Source organism: Mustela nigripes, chromosome 14 (assembly GCF_022355385.1).
Source record: "Mustela nigripes isolate SB6536 chromosome 14, MUSNIG.SB6536, whole genome shotgun sequence".
NCBI lineage: Eukaryota > Metazoa > Chordata > Mammalia > Carnivora > Mustelidae > Mustela > Mustela nigripes.
This window is the reverse complement of record NC_081570.1, coordinates 20868731-20886986: the sequence shown is the minus strand read 5'-3', so window position 1 is coordinate 20886986 and position 18256 is coordinate 20868731. Positions and strand designations below refer to the sequence as shown.

Sequence of the window (18256 nt, the reverse complement as noted above, 5' to 3'; positions counted from 1 at the left end):
GGGAGCCTAATGCAGGGCTCAATCCCAGGACCCTGGGATCATGACCTGAGTTGAAGGCAGAGGCTTGATGAGTGAGCCACCCAGGTGCCCCAGATTATGCTAAATTAAAAAAAAAAATTTTTTTTTAAGTAATCTCTACACCCAACCTGGGGCTCCAATTCATGACTCTGGAATTCGGCTGTTACATGCTCCACTGACTGAGTCAGCCAGGGCCCCATTTGTATATATTCTTTTTTAAAAAAATTTATGTATTTATGTATATATTCTTTAGTGAACTATCTAGTGCTTCTGCAGACTCTTTTACTGAGTTGTCTTTTTTCTTTTGTAAAAGTTTGAAAAAAAAACATTCTGGATGCATGAAAAGCTTTAAAAAATTTCCCCTCCCTCCCAAAAGCAATAAAAAGAAAACTCAAATGCCTAGTCAGAATCAAACACCCAAGTGTACAGAGACAGACATACGCTATTTTATTTATAAACTCACCCTGCTCAGAGTCTTCCAAGAGAACCCCTCTTTTAACCAGTTCTTCTCTCGGTTTTCGCATAGATATTTTTCGCTCTAAAACTGATATTAAATTGGAAAACAGCATTCAGAAATGTGGCAGTTAAACATCCATTTTAAGCATTCTAACTCAACAGGTAAAAGAACAAAGTGGTTCAATTTTCCATTCTCTGGAAAGAACAGGAAAACTAAATTCAAATTTAAAAACTAAATTCAAATTCCATATTCTATGTTATGGGGAAAGCAGCATTTTCAAAAGAAACTATACTGATAAAATTTTAGCTCTTTCTTTTTTAATTGGCATTTCAACAATATAGTATTTATATACTTATGGATGAACTTTCTCTGAAAGTGGTCAGAGTAGAAAAAGAAGCATCATAGATTTGCTACCATTCAGGAGCTCCATTCACCATTTGATAAACTTTAATTCCATTAATAAACTTTACTTCCATCAAAATGGCAATCTGGGGATGAGACTATAGTACATAAGTGAGTGACCCCTTGGTTTTATTCCTGAACGACTGAATTCCCTCTTCAAATAGAGGGTTATAGAAGTTTGGGAAGAGAATTAGAAAGTTGGATACTTCTAAAGTAAGAAACTCTGTAACTCAGAACATATATTTAAATCTTAATGTCTCACCTTCTGATGTCTCTTTGAATTTATCACTACTTTTTTTTTTCCGCCATTTCCAGGGCTTGAAGATCTTGCCAAAGCCTGAGAACTTGCTCTTCCTTTTGGTGGGAGGCGTCGTGTCTCCCGCTTCCACACTGTCCATGACCATGCCTGGGTCTGCGGTGGGCTGGCTTGCTTCCTCTGTAGTGAAAGGCACACATGGAAAAGAACAGCCAATTTATTACGTCAGCATAATTTCTAAAAGGTCCCTTCCCCTCTCTTCCTGTGGTGGTTGGAAAGGATCAGAGCAATGATAAACAATCATGCAGACAGATTCCTTGACATCACATGGACACCTAACATCAAAATCCGTAACAGATAGATTACTAAGAGGGAAAAGGAACCAAACCAAGCTGACATCATTTTAGGACACAAATTCAATGAGATGATCATAACCAGCTCAAAATCTCTTAAAAGGCGCGAACACACACACACACAAATGTGAATGTCCTTTCAATATGCATGAGATCTTGCCCCCTTGCAGCCTATCGCTGTTCCCATTCTCATCCTTTTGGCACGGGGTGGGGGCGGGGGGGAGGCCTTCCCCGGCTAACATTACTGCCTCCGGTGTCACTGAAATGGGGAGTTCCGTCTTGAGTGAGTGAGTCATCATTCTCTACTGAACACTGCCCTCCCTCTGCCCTCCTCTTTCAGGACATTAATAGTTCAGGGCAGGTAACACATCAAGTGTTAACACCTTCCTTGTACTTGTTTTTTTTTTTTTATTTCCCAGATTATTTTTTTCCTTTCACAAGACCCTAAGTTTGGAGCACTGGAAGGAGCCTGGGGCTGGGGCATTACAGACAGTGCTTTAAAATGAAATCTTTTTGGAAAGCAGAGGTGGGGTTCCAGTTTGCCTATCACAACAGTACTTTAGGGTCAGTCATGATCTTAAAGATATGACAAAAACTGTCACTGACACGGTATTATGTGCGGGACTGAAATGAAAGGCCATGAATCCCTCACAATGACCACACATGCAGGGTTCAGTTAGATAGCTCTAGTGGCAGAGAAAGGAGCAGCCAAGACTGGGCCAAGAATAATAATAATAATAATAATAAAAATAAAAGCAGGAAAGCAACAAAAAAAAGCAGGAAGGCAACACAATACAGCTTTGCACTCCACCTACTGTCCCAGGGTTCTCTGGAGAAGTCTAGAGGAGAAGAAAAAAAGAGTCATGAGGAATAACCATCCTGGAATCAAAGTGGAACCTTTACTTTATAGAAATACATCAAGGATCACACATTATATTATCCCATGTAATAAGTTCACATGCTTATTGTACACAATTTCAGATCTGAAGCAAATAACGCTCTTTTTTGGAGGGATAAATGGGCATAATATATGCACTAAAAAAAGTTTAATACTGTGGATAGTTTTTCATAAAAGAAAATACATAACCAACAAGCATTTATTACTATTATTAAAGATTTTATAGAGAGACAGCGAGAGAGGAAACACAAGACGGGGGAGTGGGAGAGGGAGAAGCAGACTTCCCATGGAGCAGGGAGCCTGACATGGGGGTCGATCCCAGGATACTGGGATCATGCCCTGAGCCAAAGGCAGACACTTAACGACTGAGCCACCCAGGCGCCCTGCATTTATTATTTTTTTTAAGAAACAGTTGCCAAATTCTATCTTCTTTGGTTGATAGATGTGAGTCTAGGGAAACCTGTTGATGCAAGTCAGATTTACAGAATTGTCACGATCACAGTGACTACAGCAGTGACTGCCAGGTGCATTATTTTTCTGTACGTTGGTGACTTAGGCAAAACAGGGTTCTGGCTACTGAAGGAGATGAGAGGACAATGACTCTTTTCTTCCTAGTTACATGATTTACTTGAACACATCCTGAGTCTCAACTACTTTAATTCCTTCCATAAAATGCAAGAGAATCTAGTTACTATAATGCCGGATCATATATCCCTAAGTTAACTTGCAGAGACATCAGAACAGCTCCTGTCCCAACAACTTCCCCTCTGTGGTACCCGGGATGTACCCCCAGGAGTGGGACCTGGGTGAATACAGGTATTGCTTTTAAGAGTCAGTGCTTTAAGATAGTAAACTCCCAATTATGAAATGTCAATGAGCCCTCAAAGCATTTTAAATATGTCCTGTAATATAATATTTAGCATATGTTAATGATGACACTTTCAGAAGTGGAGCTAAGCCACCACTAGGTGTTCATAGTCACCTTACTTGCTAGAGTCAAGCCCACCCACTGAATGGACTTCACTCAGTTTCAAATGATACATAAGAAAATGCCTGTTTGATTAAAAGTAATAGGGAAGATAATATAAAAACTCAAAAAAACCCAAAACAACAAACTAACAATATGAAAGAGAAGGTGAGTGCTATGTGATACTTTTACAAAGAAAGACAGCCAGAAGGCTTGAGGTAAGAATGGATCACAGACAAGTTCCTGTCAAGTCCCTCAATGAGATACGGCCATCTCACTTGGCTGCCACTATCTTGCCGGGTATCTAACCTAACCACTTCCTAAAGCAGAACTTAGTTCATCCCTTGGAATCCTTCATTATATTGAACAATATTATTTATGTGCTCCCTTTCTCTTATACATTCAAGACAATAAGATTATGATATCCTTTCAAACATATTCATGCCTACTGGCATATGAACTTAAGACAAGTTCAATTTATATTCAAAAGTACAGCATGTATGGAAAATACCAACAGCTATGATATAAAGGACTGTGTCTGCCATCACATCTACTGATGAAATAGCCCTTCTCTTTCTTTGTGTAAAGATTATAGTTACTCAATACAAAAAGCAGAGAGAACAGCTTTTTTTTCCCTTTTATGTTTTATGCAAATGTTAATTTTCATGTTTATAAAATTTTTTTTTTTTTAAATTTTTGAGAGAGCATGCATAGGACTGAGAGTTGGGGGTAGGGGGAGGGTCAGAAAGAGAGGGAGGGAGAGAATCTTGGGTAGGCTCCACAATCAGCACAGAGCCTGGCATGCAGCTTGATCTCATGACCCTGAAATCATGACCTGAACTGAGATCAAGAGTCAGATGCTTAACTGACTGAGCCACCCAGGAGCCCACATGTTTATAAAACTTTTAGAAGAGGACATGCCTCTTGACTCATGCAGTGGGAGGGATTCAGCCACACCCAACCCTGACCTGGTTATTATCTCAAATTCATTCATTCTTACATATTCTCATATATTCTTATATTCTCATACTCTCCCCATTCCTCCCCTCCATATGACAGAATGTTAGTATGGTAACTCCTAAATCTGTTCAATTACTTGGTATTAGCTCAGTTACCTTTTCAAAACACAAAATCCTCAGGTAGTGGGATCCAAGAATCTGTTTTTAAAAATATTCCCAGGTGACTCTTATGATCAGTCAGGTTTGTTAAAGACAATCCCAGATTATTATCTGCAAACCTTATGCAAGTTCAAAGAGAGAGAGGCAGATCTTCTCTGTCTGTAACATAATTCTTTGTTGAAAAAAATAAACTAGAAAATCATGGCATCATTCCCGTGTTTCCCACTTATGTATAAGTATTCCTAAAGAAGAACTATAAGTGTCTTTCCTGTGCCTTTTAGTCTCAGATATAGTTTAAATTAAAAAAAAAAAAAAAGAAAGAAAAAAAAAGTTCAGTTATTCTTCTTCCAGATTTCTATTAGGTTAATGTCCACTTGGAAACATGGTACATTGTGCAGTTGAGGGGAGTGTTTCATGTCTGCCAGCGAAGTCATGTCCTTTAATCACACTGTACAAATCATTAATATCTTTTCTCATTTGCTGTTAGCTTGTTCTATCAGTTACTGAGAGAGGTATGTTAACAGCTCTACCTATAAAAATGGGTTTGTCTCTTTTGTTTCTTTTCAGTTCTGCTACTTTTTTGCTTTATATAACTTAAAATCTACATTATTAGATATATACAAATTTAGAGTTATTATATCTTTCTGTTAAATTACCCTTTCATCATTATGAAAGTCCCTATGTCAATCTAGTAACACTTTTGCCTTGATTTTGTTTTTCTATCTAGTTTGACAACTGTCCTTTAGAGTGTTTAGTCCATTTATATTTAATGTTTTTTCTGGCACAGTGGGGTTTAAGTCTATTGTTTTCTATTTCTTTTCTTCTTTTTTTTTTTAAGACTTTATTTATTCATTTCACATAGAGAGAGATCACAAGTAGGCAGAGAGGCAGTGCAGGCAGAGTGGGGGGGCAGGAAGCAGGCTCCCCGCTGAGCAGAGAGCCCAATGTGGGGCTCGATCCCAGGACCCTGAGATCATGATCCAAGCTGAAGGCAGAAGCTTAAATCGACTGAGCCACCCAGGTGCCCCTGCTATTTATTTTCTATTGGTCTGATTTGTTCTATGAATCCTTGACTTATCACAATCTACACTGTTAGTACTTTACTTACTTAATAAACAATGGAAGAATTTTACAACATTTCAACTCTATTTACTGTGTTGTTATATTTATTTCTACATAAACAACAATAATTCACAGCAAACATTATTATTGTTGCTGTTTTAATAAACAATATTCTTTTATATTTCATACACATTTGCTTTCCCAGGTAATCTTTATTTCCTTCTGTAATCCTATGCTTATAATTAGGATAATTTTTTTAAAAAGATATTTATTTATTTATTTGAGAGAGAGAGAGAGAGAGAGAATGTGCACATATGTGCTTGCATGGGGGTGGAGGAGGAGAGAAAGAGAGAATCTCAAGCAGATTCTGTGACTGAGTGCAGAGTGCAAAGCGGGGCTCTATCTCACAACCATGAGATCATGACCTGAGATGAAATCAAGAATCAGATGCTTGGGGCGCCTGGGTGGCTTAGTGGGTTAAGCCCCTGCCTTCGGCTCAGGTCATGATCTCAGGGTCCTGGGATCGAGTCCCGCATCGGGCTCTCTGCTCAGCAGGGAGCCTGCTTCCTCCTCTCTCTCTCTCTGCCTGCCTCTCTGCCTACTTGTGATTTCTCTCTGTCAAATAAATAAATAAAATCTTTAAAAAAAAAAAAAAAAGAATCAGATGCTTAACTAACTGAGCCACCCAGGTTCTCCTACAATTAGGATAATTTATATCATCATTTTTGAAGGATATTTTCACTGCGTATAGTATTTTCAGTTCCAAGTTTAGTTTTTTTGTTGTTGTTTATTAAATTGCAATATTTTATAAATGTCATTTAATTGGCTTTTTTTCTCCTGCTGGACTGCTTTTCTTTGCATATTTCATTCTTTTAATGCATTCTCTTTGCCTATAGTTGATATAAGTGGGGTTCTTTTTTTTTTAAGATTTTATTTATTTATTTCACAGACAGAGATCACAAGTAGGCAGAGAGGCAGGCAGAGAGAGGGGAAGAAGCAGGCTCTCTGAGCAGAGAGCCTGAGGTGGGGCTCGATCCCAGGACCCCAGGATCATGACCTGAGCCAAAAGCAGAGGCTTTAACCCATTGAGCCACCCAGATGCCCCTATAAGTGAGATTCAAATCCAAGCCTCTGACTTTATTATTATTTTTTAAAGATTTTATTTATTTATTTGAGAGAGAGAAAGAGCACGAGCATGGTGAAGGGCAGAGGGAGAAGCAGGCTCCCTGCCGAGAAGGGAGCCCAGTGTGGGACTTGATCCTGGGACTTCGGGATCATGATTGGAGCTGAAGACAGATGCCCAAACAACTGAGCTACCCAGGCACCCCAAATCTCTGACTTTAAAAGTATATGATCCTTTCAATCATGTTGCCATCAGAATAAAGATTAAGCTGAAATCTTACACGTCTTTCCAATATTTGGCTTCGTTTGTTAACAAAAGTTTTTAGAATGTAATTTACTAAGCTGGCACATTATACGACTTAATTCTTACACAACCTGATGATAGGAATTAATCTCTATTTTAAAGATTTTATTTATTTGAGAGAGAGATAGAGAGAGAGAACATGAGCAGGGGAGCAGGCAGAGGGGAGAGAGAGAGAGAACCCAGAGCAGATTCCATACTGAGCGCAGAGCCCAAAGCAGGGTTCAGTCCCACAACCCAATCATGACCCAACCTAAAACCAAGAGTCAGATGCTCAACCGATCAGGCCACCCAGGCACCCCAATCTCACATTTTATATAATTTAATAAGTTTGGTATTCATCTCAGATATTGCTCACTACCAAAATTTATGAAGGGTAGAAAGTCTAAAATTTAGTTTCTTACTGAAGCCTCCTTATAAACAAATTTGCCACTCCATTATAATTACTTCAAATTTCAATAGGTAGTTTATCAATTCTTTGTTTACTTCTCTTAGAAATCACTACTTTGTACTTAAATTGGATGTAGCAATCAACTTGTATGATTTGGATCAGCATTGCACATTATTTTTACATCAGACTACTGATTTTTTTTTTAAATTTATAAATGAGTCTTTCTTCACTGACTACTCTGTACCATAATTCTTTAGATCTCACTTTAAAGTTGAGACAGATAAATTCTTCATGCTTTGATAGAGTATGTGGGAGAGTGAGATAGGACTCGAAGTGATACTCTCACTCTCAAGTATGGGACTAGTCTGGCATGTTCTGGAAACTCAACTTTCAGGCATTATTCAAGAGCAACACCTATAACTGATTAAAATAGTGTTGATAAAGTTCTTCACACACACTCATTGCTTAACTGCCTGCTAAAAGAAATAAATGCTGAATCAAGGGAGTGTTCTCATAGATGAAAGATAGCAGAAAAAGGAGAAAGGGAATCCCATTAATCATTCCTAATGAAAAAGGAAAGAAGCAAATCATCTTGTCTTTTCCCCCCACAGACATTATTTTGACATCAGAGGAAAACCACAAAAACTTGATTCCATCAAATGTCCTTCAAGTAATTAAATGATACTGGTGAGGCAGCCAGTCAAGCCTTCTCAGCTCAAGTCCAAGAGTATGTTTAAAAAGGGAAGGCAGCAGACTGAAAATAGACTAAGGTAAAATTCACGGGCAAGATCTATTCCGCAGTCTGCTTAAATCCATATTTGAAGAGCCTAGGAAACAGGTATTGGTCCCCCATTGCCAAATTCCATCTGGGCATATATTCTTTTGTTATCTGAATAGGTATTATTTGTAACTAGACTAATGGCCAGGGTTATGCACATATTTTTTAAATTTTAACTTCAACTTTGTCTAAAATATGTAAGACCATTTTGTCCATTAAAAGCCTAAATATAGGGGTACGTGGGTGGCTCAGTGGGTTAAAGCCTCTGCCTTCAGCTCAGATCATGATCCCAGGGTTCTGGGATCGAGCCCTGCATTGGGCTCTCTGCTTAGCAGGAAGCCTGCTTCCCTTCCTCTCTCTCTCTGCCTGCCTCTCTGCCTACTTGTGATCTCTGTCTGTCAAAACAAAACAAAACAAAACAAAACAAAAACTCTAAAAAAACCCACCCTAAATATAAAAAAAAGCCTAAATACCATAACATATTTACACAAAAGTCTAGAAAACTCAGCTTTAGAAGATAGAAACTGCCTGGAGATGTTATTTCTGATAGTGTTATTTAAGGTGGTACATAACTTGCGAAGTCTTAAATATACAACTCATATATGAACAAATAAACTGAAAAACTTACATAAAACAATATATAACCGCTAAAACTAAGTTTCCAGAATAATTAATAACCCTAGGTTAAAAGTAGAAGATGGGGTGCCTGGGTGGCTCAGTTGGTTGGCCGTGTGCCTTCAGCTCAGGTCATGATCTCCAGGTCCTAGGATCAAGACCCATGTCTGGCTCCCTGCGGTGGGGAGTCTGCTTCAGCTTCTCCCTCTACCTCTGCTCTGTTGCCACCCCCTACCCCGACTCATGCACTCTCCTTCTCAAATAAATAAATAAATAAATCATTTTTTAAAAAGCAGAACTTAAATCTATATGTAAATCATACACTATCTAAACTATGCTAAAATATGTTAAAAAGAAGAATGGAAGGAACTAAACCAAAAAGTAAATATTTTGCTGGTATAATTATGGAAATTAGTGTTTCTTCTTTCTAGCTTATATATACAGATAGATATCATGACCTGAGCCAAAATCAAGAGTCAGATGCTCAACTGACTGAGCCACCCAAGTGGCCCCCCTTTAAAAATTTTTTTTTTTTTAAGATTTTATTTATTTATTTGACAGAGATCACAAGTAGGCAGAGGCCGGCAGAGAGAGAGGAGGAAGCAGGCTCCCCGCTGAGCAGAGAGCCCGATGTGGGACTCGATCCCAGGACCCTGAGATCACGACCTGAGCCGAAGGCAGCGGCTTAACCCACTGGCATAATTACACCTCAAATTTATTCTGTACTCACAAATAAAGGACTGAGAGAAGTGAATTTGAAATTGTTCCTAAGCTAATTTGCACATCAACCACTTCTCAACCACTTTGATTTTATGAACATCTCTTTCCTTTCCAATTTAAAACACAAAAAATACAGGCCTGGAGTCACATTTGGATATGCTCTTGTTTCTGCTTAAACTAATGGCCCTATGGAAGGGTGCCTGGGTGGCTCAGTCGGTAAACTGCTGCTACCCCTGGCTTGTGCTCTCTGTCAAGTAGATAAATAAAATCTTTAAAAAATTTTTTTTATTTTAAAGATTTTTATTTATTTGACAGACAGAGATCACAAGCAGGCAGAGAGGCAGACAGAGAGGAAGGGAAGTAGGCTCCCCGCCGAGCAGAGAGCCCGATGCGGGGCTCGATCCCAGGACCCTGGGATCAAGACCTAAGCCGAAGGCAGAGGCTTTAACCCATTGAGCCACCCAGGCGCCCCTAAATAAAATTAATAAAATATTTTAAAAAAATAAATAAAATGGCCCTACGGCTCCCTTCTGTTTTCCATGAGAGCCAAAACAAGGTAGTTTTTCTCCTTGCTTCCCTTTGTTTGTCAGAACACTGGGTCTATCATACTGGCTATAGTTTTATGATTTTGTGTTTTAAAGAAAACACCTTTTTCTTTGAATCATGCAGCTGCAGCCCACAAGGAAAGCACTTTAGAATTGGAGGTCTTGGTGTTTCTTGGAGGTAGTGGATGTTAGGAGAGGAAGATAACTAGCCAAATTACACTTTGGAGTTTCTGATTTGAGTAGTACCCGGACACAATGCCCTCGTATTTAAACTACCTACTCCCTCACTCAAGTTGTAGCACCTCAAATTTCATAGGCTTGTTTCTTACACCATGTATTATACAGAGTTCTAGTACGTTCTTTTTCAGCCCTCGGGTTTTTCCTCATCAAAATTTATTTTTATTTTTTTAAAAAGATATTATTTATTTATTTGACAGAGTTCACAAGTAGGCAGAGAGGCAGGTAGAGAGAGAGAGAGAGAGGAGGAAGCAGGCTCCCCGCTGAGCAGAGAGCCCGAAGTGGGACTCTATCCCAGAACCCTGGAATCATGACCTGAGCTGAAGGCAGAGGCTTGAACCCACTGAGCCTCCCAGGAGCCCTCCTCATCAAGATTTAATTCAGGCTTTTTAGTTTCAGTTTAGTTGTTTCAGATGAATTTCTGGGGTGACTTTTAAATAAATGTATAATATTATTAAAAATTATGTAACACCGTCTTCTTCAGATGAAGTAACTATTAGCTGTAGTTACGTGTATCTACATTACTTGCTAGCAATAAGGATAAAGCAGGGTTAAACAAAAAGCCCTAGGAGGTTTTAGAATCTGATTTAGAATCAAGTCTTCAGGATTTTCCAAAATGAAATTAATTAATTATTTATTTATTTGAGAGAAACACAGAGAGAGAGAACATGAGCTGGGGGAAGAGCAGAGGGAGAGGGGCAAGCAGACTCAGGCTGATTGTAAGCCTAACGGGGAGCTCAACCTCACGACCCTGAGATCGTGGCCTGAGCCGAAATCAAGAGTCAGACGTCCAACCGACTGAGCCACCCAGGAGCCTCTGTAACCAATTCTTTTTTTTTTTTTTTAATTTAATTTTATTTATTTGACAGAGATCACAAGTAGGCAGAGAGGCAGGCAGAGAGAGAGGAAGGGAAGCAGGCTCCCTGCTGAGCAGAGAGCCCGATGTAGGGTTCGATCCCAGGACCCTGGGATCATGACCTGAGCCAAAGGCAGAAGCTTTAATCTACTGAGCCACCCAGGCGCCCCCTGTATAACCAATTCTTAATCATCCGTGTTGGATGGTAAGGTAAGGCACAGGCAACTGGAGTCAACAGAAGACTTAGCTTTTAGAACAGCCTTCACTACCCTCCTCCCTTCATTAGGCTTGGCAATAAGCAACAAAATGATCATGTCTCAGTTCCACCTCTATTTCTTGTACCTTATTAAGTTTTAAAATGTTTAAAGTACATGAAGCTCTCCCCTTTTGCCCACAGAGCTTTTAATAATAACCAGTTTTTAAAAATATTTATTTATTTAAAAATATTTATTTATTTATTTGACAGACAGAGATCACACATTGGCAGAGAGGCAGGCAGAGAGAGGGGGTAAGCAGGCTCTCGGCTGAGCAGAGAGCCCGATGCGGGCTCAATCCCAGGACCCTGGGATCATGATCTGAGCCCAAGGCAGAGGCTTAACCCACTGAGCCACCCAGGCGCCCCACCAATTTTTTTTTTTTTTTAAAGATTTTATTTATTTATTTGACAGAGAAAGAGAGATCACAAGTAGGCACAGAGGCAGGTAGACCGAGAGAGAGAAACAGGCTTCGTGACAAGAAAAGAGCCCAATGCAGGGCTCTATCCCAGGACCCTGAGATCATGACCTAAGCCGAAGGCAGAGGCTTAACACACTGAGCCACGGGGCGCCCCAATAACCAGATTTTTTGTCCAAAATTTAAAAATCTATAGTTTTGTGCAACAAGATACATACTTCCTTATCAAGAAGTCGTCAATTATTTTTAAAAGAATTTTTAAAAAATTTGCACTGGGCTTGAGCTCACAACCCTGAGATCAAGTCCTGAGGTGAGATCAAAGGTTAGTTTAAGTTTAAGGTATACAGCATGACTTGACTTATATACACTGTGATCAATTATTTTTATAATCTAATAGATCTGTGTTTTTTTTTTTACACCCACGGAGTTCGAAACAGATCTTGTGTTTATACAAGCATTTTAACAACATCAAAACTTTGTAAATGGAGAACAGTAATTTGTGGTACTTACACTATTGCATTTATTCATTTTTTGCCTTCTAAAAGAGGATTATTGTTGGATTTAAAGAACTGTTTTAGAAAACTATAACAAAAGTACAGAAAGCAAAAGCTGCTGCTAATGAACAAAGCAGGCTTTGTCTAGAGCACGCCCACAACTTCCCTTGGAAATGCTGCAAAGTTCTGACCTTCAGGAAAGAAATATGGGCAAAGAGCTGCAGAAGATAGTCAGGGAGAAGGTCTTGCTCTGTATCTACAGGGACAGATAGGTCTGGGATTCCAGCTCCAGTAAAGTATCATGATCCGATCATGACTGCAACAAGACGGGATGCCCTTGGCAACCTGATGTGTATGCTTTTTTGATAAAAATTCCAAATTGAGAGTAAGGTTTTATAATGAGGTGTCAGAAAATAATATATTCCCTCATGGAAAAAAGGCTTAAACTTTCCCAAGTTTCCCTGCAAGTAAAAAAGGAGCTACTGAGAAAATCCACCGGAACAGAGAAGGGACAATAATTTTTGGTTGGTAGTCTACACTTGATACCAAAAATCCTATAAGGAGTCCATGACAGACCCCTATACTAATTGCTTCCTCCTCATTCCTGATTACATGTGGAAAGTGTGACTATTCCTTCTTTCTCAGAAGAAAGCATTTATTATTACACCTAGATGAGTATGAAAAATGTTTTTGTTAATTATCATGACCAAATGATGCCAAGTGTTTTTCTTCAAAGTGTTATTTTTTAAAAATGATTATTCATTTATCTATTTGACAGAGACAGACACAAGAGGGAACACAAGCATGGGGAGTGGGAGAGGAAGAGGCAGGCTCCCTACCAAGAAGGGAGCCCGACACGAGGCCTGTTCCCAGGACCCTGGAACCATGACCTGAACCAAAGGCAGATGCCCAATGAGTGAGCCATCCAGGCACCCCAAAGTAGTTTATTTTTAATTAACCCACCTATTATTTATTCCTCTGTTAATATTGTTACATAGCTACCCTAGATTTTATTCATCCAACAATCTCCTTACTGATTTTTGCCTCCAAATGACCATATGTTTCTAAATCACCTTGCCTCAAATGACTCCATCATCACCCATAACTACAAATTTTAGAGCAAAATGAATCAAATGGTGATGGAAAATGAATGTAGAAAAGAGGAAATATTATAATACTGTATCTATTTTTTTTTAAAAAGATTTATTTATTTATTTATTTATTTGACAGACAGACATCACAAGCAGGAAGAGAGGCAGGCAGAGAGAGAGAGGAGGAAGCAGGCTCCCTGCTGAGCAGAGAGCCCAATGTGGGGCTCGATCCCAGGACCCTGAGATCATGACCTGAGCCAAAGGCAGAGGCTTTAAATCACTGAGCCACCCAGGTGCCCCTATAATACTGTATTTTTTAAAGCAATACATTCTTATCTAAATGTTTAAAAAAAAATGTATAATTAGTGAATGAGAGGCAAACAAAAGGTCAAAAAGGAAAAAACCCCCCACAAACAGAGATGTAAAATAGAAAGGCAGAGAGAAAGAAAATTTCAGACTAGAATTTATTAAAATTCTTTGATCTTGGGGACCTGGATGGCTCAGTCCATTAAGTGACTGACTCTTGATTTTAGCTCAGGTCATGACCTCAGGGTCGTGAGATTGAGGCCCATTCCGGGATCTATGCTGGGCACGGAGCCTGCTTGGGATTCTCCTTCTCCTTTCCTCTGCCCCTTCCCTCTCTAAAAAATAAATAACAATAAAATAAAATAAAATTCTTTGGTCTTGTGCTCAATTTAAGGATGTGTGCTAATTACAGTTAGCTGGCTGTTTTAATGTGATACATGGTCAAGGATATTAATGAAGACAGAAACAGATTTTATGTTGATCAAGAAATACAAAGTATTATTACTTGAAGGTTTTTTTTTTTTTTTTCCCCTCCCAAAGGACCTTATTTATTTGACACAGAGAGAGAAAGAGAAAGAGAGAAGCAGGCAGGACACTGGGATCATGACCTGAGGCGAATGCAGACGCTTAACTGACTGAGCCACTCAGGTGCCTCTACTTGAAAGTTTTATTTGAGAAAATATAAAGGCTTCTCCTATGGACATATTTCACTTGAGGATGATTATTTTTATACAAACCACTGAGGATAACTTAATTTCTTTGAATGGACATTACAGCATAAATTCCTTCTCTGTATTTAAATAATCAATTAGGGGACACCTGGGTGCCCAACCTAGTACCATGAATTTTATTATTAATTAGTTTTTTTTTAAAGATTTTATTTATTAATTTGACAGACAGAGATCACAAGTAGGCAGAGAAGCAGGCAGAGAGAGAGGGAGAAGCAGGCTCCCCGCTGAGCAGAGAGCCAGATGCGGGGCTCGATCCTAGGCAGAGGCTTTAACCCACTGAGCCACCCAGGCGCCCCAATTAGTTTTTTTTTTTTTTAAGATTTTATTTATTTGACAGAGAGAAAGAAATCACAAGTAGGCAGAGAGGCAGGCAGAGAGAGGGGAGAAAGCAGGTTCCTTGCGGAGCAGAGAGCCCGACGTGGGGCTCGATCCCAGGACCCTGGGATCATGACCTGAGCTGAAGGCAGAGGCTTTAACCCACTGAGCCACCCAGGTGCCCCTAATTAGTTTTTTTTTTAAAGATTTTATTTATTTGACAGAGAGAGACATAGTGAGAGAGGGAACACAAGCAGGGGGAGTGGGAGAGAGAGAAGCAGGCTTCCTGCTGAGCAGGGAGCCTGATGCGGGGCTTGATTCCAAGACTCTGGGATCACGACCTGAGCTGAAGGCATGCTTAACGACTGAGCCACCCAGGTGCCCCATTTATTACTTTTTTAAAGTAAATTCTACCCTCAGAATGGGACCTGAACTCACAACCTCAAGACCAAGAGTCTCATGCTCTACCAACTGAGCCAGCCAGGTGCCCCAGTACCATCAGTCTCAAAGCTCAAAACTAACTACTATATTATAGGCCTAGAACTGTAAAAAATGATTTAAATCTTTATTTACTTTGTACATTTATCCTTCCAAAGAATCTGGTAAGACTTTTCACATGTCCATTCACTGAAATGCTTTTTAAATTTCATAAAGAAACAGTTAAGTTTGGTAAAAGCCTTTTTTTATTAAGATTTTAAAAAATTTACTCAACAGAGAAAGAGACAGTGAGAGAGGGAACAGAAGCAGGGGGAGTGGGAGAGGAAGAAGTAGGCTTCCTATGGAGTAGGGAGCCTGCCTGAGCGAAGGCAGACGCTTAACACTGAGGCCCCCAGGCGCCCCTGGTAAAAGCCTTTAAAGCAGTGATGTAGTCCTCAAAGTGTTGACCCTTCATGACCTGGCTCTGGTTTGCTCAAAAGAATAAATCCCGAATTATAACTATAATTGGGACATCTGTCTGGCCCAGCCAGTCGAGTGTGAGACTCTTAATCTCGGGGTTGTGTGTTCAAGCCCCAAACTGGGTGGAGAGATCATTTAAAAAGAAAATCTTGAAAAGAAAAGAAAAGAAAAGAAAGAAAGAAGGGGTGCCTGGGTGGCTCAGTGAGTTAAGCCTCTGCCTTGGGCTCGGGTCGTGATCCCAGGGTCCTGGGATAGAGCCCTGCATTGGGCTCTCTGCTCAGCAGGGAGCCGGCTTCCTCCTCTCTCTATGCCTGCCTCTCTGCCTTCTTGTGATCTCTCTATCAAATAAATAAATAAAATCTTAAAAAAAAAAAAAGAAAAAGAAAAGAAATATAATAGAACGCAGTCTGTCCACTAAAATAGCTTACAGCCATCTACGAATCATTGAGGAAATAGGAAATAAAACCCAAAAGTTAAATCTAGAGAGAACATAAAAATCTTAAGTACCTGAGTGATTTCTATTTTTCCTTCATGTGTCTCTTCTAAGGACTACTGGTAGAAAAACTGATAAATTGGATGCTCACTTTTTAACAAATAAATATATCAAACTTTACCTACTCAGATGAGTTATTTTATATATCGATATTAGATGGGCATTTTTCCTAAGTTAGTTATAACCTACTAGTAAGTTAAACCTCCTTACCCATTTCTTGCTTTTCAAAGACCCATTCATTTCCATCTCATAGAAATGTCTAGATCCTTATTTATCCTTATTAATCAAGAACGACTGGAGAATTTACTAGCCCAAAAGTAAATTTACCAAATTCAGGAGAGTGGTTACCTCTGAGAGCACAGAAACAAAGTGTCATCACAAGGGAATGCAGGCATAGAGATAGGGATGAGGTGGGATCTCTCTCTTTTTAATTCCATTTCTTAAGCTGGGGACGGGCTGCAGAGGTTCCTTTATATTTTTCCCTATGCCTTTTTCTTTTTCTATTTATAAAACATTTCATTAACAATTTTTTAAAAAAATTAAAAATTGGGGTACCTGGGTGGCTCAGTGGGTTAAAGCCTCTGCTTTTGGCTCAGGTCATGATCCCAGGATCCTGGGGAGCCTGGCTCCCCCCCCACCCTTCCTGCCTGCCTCTCTGCTGTGATCTCTGTCAAGTAAATAAATAAAATCTTTAAAAAAAAATTAAAAATTGCTGGTGATCAAGGTAAAGTGAATCAAGTCCTGACTTTGGTTCTAAATATCTGTCGCTTAATGATTCACTCTGTGATCCACGTGCTTTAGTTCCTGTAAAACATGAAAAATACTTTGTAGGAATTTCATCTGGCAAGTTCTCACCAGGAAAACACCCTTTTAGAAACTAAATAATATTAAATCATAAGACATTTGGGAATGTTACCTGTGTTCTCACACTTTTAAACTTTTCTTTAAAGTCATCAACATTTTTCATTTCTGAAAAAAAAGAGCAGCCTAGGACTGAACATGTTTTCTGCTGTTTCCTAAATCAAAGAGAAGGTGTAAATCTTTTTTTTTTCTTTTTTTAAGTGTAATGTCAAGAAAGGATTCCTAGGCTTTCCCTCACTTTGTTTATATGTTCAAACCTTTAACGATTCTACTTAGAGCATTTTTCCCACCTTTGTATCTTTGTCTTTCACAAAACCCCACAGCTGGGAAAACGAGTCTACAGTGACCATGGACTTTGACTTCACTCACAAGCATTGAAACTCTTAAGCTACACTTGGAATTAACCAGCTTGGTCTCTAACTATCTCCGAGACAATAACACTTCAAAGTAAAGCACTGACTTCAGAAATGTTTATACCAAAGAACTGCCTTCTGAAAAATGGAAATACCAGCACAATGGGAAGAGCTGGAGACTTACTTGGAGAATGTATAGCTGAGTCTAAGAAATTATGACAATTCTTGAAAATGGTCCCATTTATAGAAATCAACAGTTCTAGTTCTAGGCCATACATATTTCAAGTCCTGCAACAAGCTAGTAAAACAACACTGAATTCTAAATATGACTTCTTGCAGTATTTATCTTCTCCAAGAACAAGAATTTAATAGATGGTTTCCTAGCAGTATTGTTAAAAAACAAAAAACAAAAAACTCCAAAGGGATCAAGTAAGACAAAACTATGAGCGGTAAATTAATATAACTGAGTGAAAAACAACTTACAAAATTTCATTCATTCTTTACGAAGTTGTAAACGTCCTAAAGTTATAAACAACAAAATCCTCACAACATTCAACTTCCTATAAAGTATTCAATTTCACCTATTCATCTGCCTTGCCTCTGTCAAGATTTTGTTTCCTTGCCTTCTATTACTCACCAACTGCATCTGGATTTACCGGTCTGGAGACGTCAGCTTGCCCCATGATTAAATTGTCTGATGTGTTTCACGACAACAAACTGTCCTGGAGCAAAGAAAACTTTTCTCAAAAGATAAATCCACATCGAGAGGAGACAGGCACTCCTCTCTCAGTGTCACTGCCAGACATCAGGAAACGGCATGAGGTCAGTTAATCTGCTGGAGTTTCTGCTCCCTGTATCCTGGCCTGGACACTTGGGGTTCGTACAAATATGTCTTCACTCTGGCTCTCCGCACACAGGAATGCCTGTCATTCCAGAGCGCACACTGT

General features: G+C 39.2%; 1 protein-coding gene across 1 annotated transcript in view; it reads right to left on the bottom strand.

Annotated features, from left to right (window-relative positions):
* Positions 1-18256, bottom strand: part of PHACTR4 (phosphatase and actin regulator 4) — a 107405-nt gene that overhangs the window by 33595 nt on the left and 55554 nt on the right. Inside the window, exons 3-5 of the mRNA XM_059377067.1 lie at positions 2302-2325; positions 1140-1313; positions 482-562 (exon numbers count right to left, since the gene is read on the bottom strand). Of these exons, the coding sequence (XP_059233050.1) occupies positions 482-562; positions 1140-1313; positions 2302-2325 (279 nt within the window). The remainder of the gene's footprint in view (positions 1-481; positions 563-1139; positions 1314-2301; positions 2326-18256) is intronic.